The sequence below is a fragment of the Prorops nasuta genome, unplaced genomic scaffold (genome assembly GCF_024137725.1).
Source record: "Prorops nasuta isolate Cenicafe-Biocafe unplaced genomic scaffold, Cenicafe_Pnas_1.2 PNAS00001, whole genome shotgun sequence".
In the NCBI taxonomy this organism is placed as follows: Eukaryota; Metazoa; Arthropoda; class Insecta; order Hymenoptera; family Bethylidae; genus Prorops; species Prorops nasuta.
Window position 1 is genome coordinate 2,428,460 of NW_027116798.1, and position 7,233 is coordinate 2,435,692.

General features: G+C 40.0%; 1 protein-coding gene across 1 annotated transcript; it reads left to right on the forward strand.

The window, feature by feature from the left end:
• The first annotated feature begins 755 nt into the window (after positions 1–755).
• On the forward strand, positions 756–1,291 carry LOC136774269 (uncharacterized). Its single transcript, XM_066728457.1, has 2 exons — positions 756–991; positions 1,058–1,291. Exons 1-2 carry the CDS (start codon positions 790–792, stop codon positions 1,213–1,215), a joined length of 360 nt encoding a protein of 119 aa, XP_066584554.1. The 5' UTR covers positions 756–789; the 3' UTR covers positions 1,216–1,291.
• The last annotated feature ends 5,942 nt before the right edge of the window (positions 1,292–7,233 follow it).

Genomic DNA, 7,233 nt, shown 5'->3' on the forward strand with positions numbered 1-7,233 from the left:
GTGGATAATATTAATTTAGAAGTGTATGGTTGCCCTAAGTTTAAGGATTTAATTGAATTATATGATTTTGAAAAAACACCGTGCAATTTACACGTTCGAGAGAAGAACTTGAACAATGAACGTATCCACTGCCCGTACGAGGAGGTGTCAGTTTTTGCCAAGTGGATACAATCAAAAATGTGACTCTTTAAAATTCATCGGAGGAATAAAGAGGGGAAAACAAGTCCTCGCAGCCTCATTCAATGTTACAACATCGTCGGTGACAGTAAGAAAAAATGAGCTGCGAAAAGTGTAAATTAATCATGATTCAAGAGGATATTGTTCCTCTTTCACCCACTCTTCCCAGAGAATTGACAGAGGAATACGTCAATCGAATTAACGATTTCTTCAATCGTTACTTCGAAGAGTATGAACGGAAACTGCACCATTATTTGCATAAAAACTGTAAGTATTTATTTAATATTTTTATATTTATTATTTGTTTGTATTTTTTTTTCTTCAAAAAATAAAGTGAAGAAAGACGAAGAGACTGAGGAAAAAGATATTGAGTCAAAGGAGACGAAGAAGGAAGAAGATAAAGAGGAGAAAAAAATAGAGGAGGAGGAGGAAAAAGATATTGAGTCGAAGAAGGAAGAAGAAGAAGATAAAGAGGAGAAAAAAATAGAGGAGGAGGAAGAATGTAAGTATTAACTTTATCTTTTTTACCTTTTCATAATTATTACCTGTTTGTATTTTTAAATTAAAGTGAAGAAAGACGAAGAGACCGGGGAAGATATTGAGTCAAAGGAGATGAAGAAGGAAGAAGAAAAAAATAAAGTGAAGAAAGACGAAGAGACTGAGGAAAAAGATATTGAGTCAAAGGAGACGAAGAAGGAAGAAGATAAAGAGGAGAAAAAAATAGAGGAGGAGGAGGAGGAAAAAGATATTGAGTCGAAGCAGACGAAGAAGGAAGAAGAAGATAAAGAGGAGAAAAAAATAGAGGAGGAAGAATGTAAGTATTAACTTTATCTTTTTTACCTTTTCATAATTATTACCTGTTTGTATTTTTAAATTAAAGTGAAGAAAGACGAAGAGAAACAGACCGGGGAAGATATTGAGTCAAAGGAGATGAAGAAGGAAGAGGAGAAAAAAATAGAGGAGGAGGAAAAAGATAATGTGTCAAAGCAGACTAAGAAGGAAGATGAATCACCAAATTTCTTTTTCTTTTATTATTAAATTTTTATAGAATAGTTTAAAAATTATTGTAGAAATATTATTAAAAATATATATTAATTTTATTTAAAAAACTACAACGATTGTTCAACTAGCAAACCCCTGCTCCTCAACCTTGAATTCACGTGAAAAACGTTATCATCCAAAGTATGGACGAGGTAGTAGAAGAGGAGGAGGAGGCTGTTAATAGCTATTGTGAAGTGGAGAAATCTAATACGTATTGATAGAGAAAATAATAATAATTATACATTTCGTATTGAGCTTACATCTCTACCATTCTCAGTCTACCGAGTTTGCTTGACGTGACAGTTTCAACAAGAAAAAAAATGGGTGCAATTAAATTGTACAGATTAACTACTGAACAAAATATTGAACAAAATATTGAAAACATTCAGAATATGGATGAATTTGTGGAGGAAGAAGAAGAAGAAGTAGATTTGGAAGGAGATTGGGGTGAAGTGAATAACAACGCGTTGACCGCGATTGTCAGAATGTTGAGGAAGAAGCTTCAGCGGCAAAAATCAACATCAAATATTGATGATGATGATGATGATGATGATGATGATGAGGCTAATCTATTAGATTATAGTAGTGAAGTAGAGTGGGAGCCAGAAATTTGGGAATAAATTTCTCCAGAAAATATAATACGGTTCGACGAGGATAATGACGTTCTCCAGCTACTGTCGAATTCATTTACGGAAACCTCCAACAATCGGTAAGAATCGATGAAAAAAAAAAAAAACTATCAAGTGCTTGGATAAGTAGTATAATTTTTCCTAATTTTTTTTTTCTCGTAGATGATACCGCTCCTACTACTGCTACTCTCACTACCACTTCATTTTTATAATATTTTATTATTATTAAATTCAATTATAACTTTTTTTTTTTATGTATGTTATTAAAAATATATTTATAAATTTTAATTAAAATAACAAAAAAATATCGTTCATTTCACAACCTCAAAATTCTATTTCTCCTTCTCCTTCTATTATTATTATTATTATTAACGTTCGTCGTATCAGGTCTCTATTGAAATTCTCTTTGACTGCGTTCCGCTTCTCGGATAGGAGGCTAATATGTTTTGATAAAGAGTTAACTAATATGTATTGATAAAGAAAGGTATCTGACTAACTAAAATGTACGTGCGTAATCGGTCAGTTCATATTTCATTGGGAGATCGTTTTGCATCTGAGCGACTAGTGACGAAAAATCTTGAGATCATTTTAACGCTAACAACGACAGTGACAATGTTCCGTGCTACATCTAAAAAACGAGACATTTTTAAGGATAATCCTGATTTTGATGCCTTGATTGAAGTGCTTGTGGGGATAATAAGTGAAATAGAGGAACAAATAGAGGAAGAGGACGAAGATTTGTTGAGGAATCCGGAGGATATTCCTGAATTTAGCGCCTTGGTTGAAGAACTTGTGGAGATAATGGGTGAAATGGAGGAAGCAGTGCAAGAGGAAGAAGATTTGATAGTAATTGTTGAAAAACTAGTGGAGCTCAGAAATCGAATACAAGAAGGGCTAGAGCAAGCGGAGCAAGAGCAGGAGGAGGAAGATGAGGAGGAGGAAAACGAAGAACAACATTAATTCAAATATGTTTTTGAAGAGAGAAATTTTGGAGGCTGCGCAATCTGAGACTTTCGTCACGGGGGAACACAAGTTACGAGCCTGAGGTACAACTTACTTCGTCACGGTGGAAGCAAGCAAATACATATATATCATCAGTCAATAATGTATTTCAATAAAGAGGGTTTTTTATGCCGAAAGGCTTTTTCCCTTCAATTTTTTTTTTTTATTTAATTACCTCTCCATCAATCCATAACAATTTCCCTTTTTATTGAATAATAACAAAATGGGAATTATATCGCTCAAATACCTATAAAATTTTTATTAAGAAAAATATTTACATTTTAAAAATTCTTTATCCATAAGGTTTTTTTTTTTTTTTTTAAAAAAATAACGGTACTCGCAAGCCAGCAACCATTTTCCAGTTATATTGCCTTGAGAGCCATTTTCACACCAATAGAACCCTTGAACACTGCTCCTAAATCTTTTCAAGTGTTTCAAATACGTCCCAACCACTTCTCTTTAGGTAAGGTCACGTAGGCTCCGCTCTTATTACAGAGCGGATGATAAGTATCTACGACGATGGACTATTCGCCTTAAAAGAAGTCGATCGCGAAACCTAATACGTATTGATAATTGAATATAAACTTCTCTCCGCATTGACAATGAGATGTAAACTTGATCTGAAGTGGAGAGAAGGCTAATATGTAAACTTGATCTGAAGTGGAGAGAAGGCTAATATGTATTGTTAAAGATGTATAAACTTCATCTGGAGTATAGAGAGAGAGAGAGAGAGAGAGAGAAAATTTGAACACGTAGAGGAGAGCATTCTTCAAATCAGTCTTCAGTGAACCATCATGAGTTCCACAAGGAAAGTTAGTTTACCGGACAAGAAAGTGACGCTGGAGGATCTAAAACATTCCTCCAAACCAGTGGCAATAGTGAGGCCAATTGTGAGGCAGCAGCAGCAGCAGTCAGTGCGAAGAGGGTATCGCACGATACCCGAACAGCAGCAGCCACTGCGGCGGCCACATTCGCTGCCCATAGCCCTGCGGATGCTGCATGCAGCGGAGCAGCCTGCAGCGGAGCAGTCTGCAGCGGAGCAACCTGCAGCGGAGCAGTCTGCAGCGGAGCAACCTGCAGTCTCGCGTAGGCTGTAATTAATATTACGTTTACCTAATATGTAGCCTATGTGAGCTGCTAGGTTGTGTGTGTGTGTGACAGGCAGTCCCCACCAAATCGGTAAGAGTTAATACAAAAAAATAATAATAATAAATATTAATAATAAATATAAATAATTTTTCTTTTTAATTATAGATGCTGTTGCTGTTTTTATTGCGGTACCTATATATATATATTTCATATGTATTTCAATAAAGAGGGTTTTTTATGCCGAAAGGCTTTTTCCCTTAAATTTATGTTTTTTTTCTATTACATTACCTCTCCACCAATCCACTGTATCCCGTACTAGAAATATTGCAAAGAATCAGCTACAGAGGAACAAAGATGGAATCTCTCTCTCTCTCTCTTAGACGTACACTGCTTAACGTAAGAGGGGGGAGGTCGCATCATCGCACTACTCTCTCTCTCTCTCTTGTATGGCTTAACGTAAGGGGGATGGGGGGCTCTCTCTCTCTCTTGTACGGATAAACGTAAGGGGGACCACGTGTGTACCCTACTATTCTGCTGGAATCTCTCTCTCTCTCTCTCTCTCTCTCTCTCAGGCGTCCACTGCTTAACATTAGAGGGGGGGAGGTCACGTGTGTACCCTACGAGTTTAACGTCGGGGGAGGACGATGCGCATGCGCACAACCGCGCACGAGGAGAGGGGGCAATTCCCCTACTTCCCTTGTCCCCGCGGGACCCCGACCCCCTCGCCACGCGGTCCCAGAACCATCCTAGCTACTCTACTCATATAAAGGGGCTTGGGTAACTCACTTGCGGTCAGAGCGTACATATAAAGGGGCTAGGATAACTCACTTGGAGTCAGGGAGTACTTCGATGGGACTAGGACAACTCAGTTGGGGTCAGGGAGTACATTTATGTGACTAAGGCAACACACTTGGGGTCAGGGAGAACTTATAAAGGTGCTACGGTGACTCATTTTGGGTCAGGGAGTACCTCTATGGGACTAGGGTAACTCACTTGTGTTCAGGGAATACATATATGAAACTAGGGTAACACACTTGGGGTCAGGGAGTACTTATAAAGGGGCTAGGATAACTCACTTGGGGTCAGGGAGTACATATAATGGGACTAGGATAACTCACTTGGGGTCAGGGAGTACATTTATGTGACTAAGGTAACTCACTTGCGGTCAGAGAGTACGTATAAAGGGGATAGGGTGACTCACTTGCGGTCAGAGAGTACATATAAAAGGGCTATGGTAACTCAATTGGGGTCAGGAAGTACTTATAAAGGGGCTAAGGTAACACACTTGGGGTCAGGGAGTACTTATATGAGACTAGGGTAACACACTTGGGGTCAGGGAGTACATATATTGGGGCTAGGATAACTCACTTGCGGTCAGAGAGTACATATAAAGGGGCTAGGATAATTCACTTGGGGTCAAGGAGTACTTATATAGGGGCTAGGTTAACTCAATTGGGGTCAGGGAGTACTTCGATGGGACTAGGATAACTCACTTGGGGTCAGGGAGTACATTTATGTGACTAAGGTAACACACTTGGGGTAAGGGAGAATTTATAAAGGTGCTACGGTGACTCATTTGGGGTCAGGGAGTACCTCTATGGGACTAGGGTATCTCACTTGTGTTCAGGGAATACATATATGAAACTAGGGTAACACACTTGGGGTCAGAGAGTACATATAAAGGGTCTAGGATAACTCACTTGGGGTCAGGGAGAACATATAAAGGGGCTAGGATAACTCACTTGGGGTCAGGGAGTACTTATAAAGGGGCTATAGTAACTCACTTGGGTTCAGGGAGTACTTATATGAGATTAGGGTAACACAATTGGGGCCAGGGAGTACTTATAAAGGGGTTTGAATAACTCACTTGCGGTCAGAGAGTACATATAAAGGGGATAGGATAACTCACTTGGGGTCAGGGAGTACATATATGGGACTAGGGTAACTCACTTGCGGTCAGAGAGTACATATAAAGGGGATAGGATAACTCACTTGGGGTCAGGGAGTACTTATAAAGAGGCTATGGTACCTCACTTGGGTTCAGGGAGTACTTATATGGGACTAGGGTAACACACTTGCGGTCAGGGAGTACTTATAAAGGGGCTAGGGTAACTCTCTTTGGGTCAAGGATTACTTACATTGGACTAGGCTAACTTACTTGGTGTCTGGGAGAACTTATATGGGACCAGGGTAACTCACTTGTGGCCAGGGTGAACTTATAAAGGGGCTAGGGTAACTCACTTGGGGTCAGGGAGTAGTTAAAAGGGACTAGGGTAAATCACTTGGGGTATGGGAGTACATATAAAGGGGCTATGATAATTCACTTGCGGTCAGAGAGTACATATAAGGGGGCTAGGATAACTCACTTGGGGTCAGGGAGTACTTATAAAGGGGCTATGGTAACTCACTTGGGGCCAGGGAGTACTAATATGAAACTAGGGTAACACACTTGGGGTCAGAGAGTACTTATAAAGGGGCTAGGATAACTCACTTGGGGTCAGGGAGTACATATAAAGGGGCTAGGATAAATCACTTGGGGTCAGGGAGTACATATAATGGGGCTAGGATAACTCACTTGCGGTCGGAGAGTACATATAAAGGGGCTAGGATAACTCACTTGGGGTCAGGGAGTACTTATATAGGGGCTAGGTTAACTCACTTGGGGTCAGGGAGTACATATAAAGGAGCTAGGATAACTCACTTGCGGTGAGAGAGTACATATAAAGGGTATAGGGTGACTCACTTGCGGTCAGAGAGTACATATAAAAGGGCTATGGTAACTCACTTGGGGTCAGGGAGTACTTATAAAGGGGCTATAGTAATTCACTTGGGGTCAGGAAGTACTTATTTGGGACTAGGGTACTCACATAGGGACAGGGAGTTCTTATATGGGACTAGGGTAACTCACTTGCGGTCAGAGAGTACATATAAAGGGGATAGGATAACTCACTTGGGGTCAGGGAGTACATATAAAGGGGCTAGGATAACTCACTTGGGGTCAGGGAGTACATATAATGGGACTAGGATAACTCACTTGGCGTCAGGGAGTACATTTATGTGACTAAGGTAACACACTTGGGGTAAGGGAGAATTTATAAAGGTGCTACGGTGACTCATTTGGGGTCAGGGAGTACCTCTATGGGACTAGGGTAACACACTTGTGTTCAGGGAATACATCATTGAAACTAGGGTAACACACTTGGGGTCAGGGAGTACTTATAAAGGGGCTAGGATAACTCACTTGCGGTCAGAGAGTACATATAAAAGGCTAGGATAACTCACTTGGGGTCAGGGA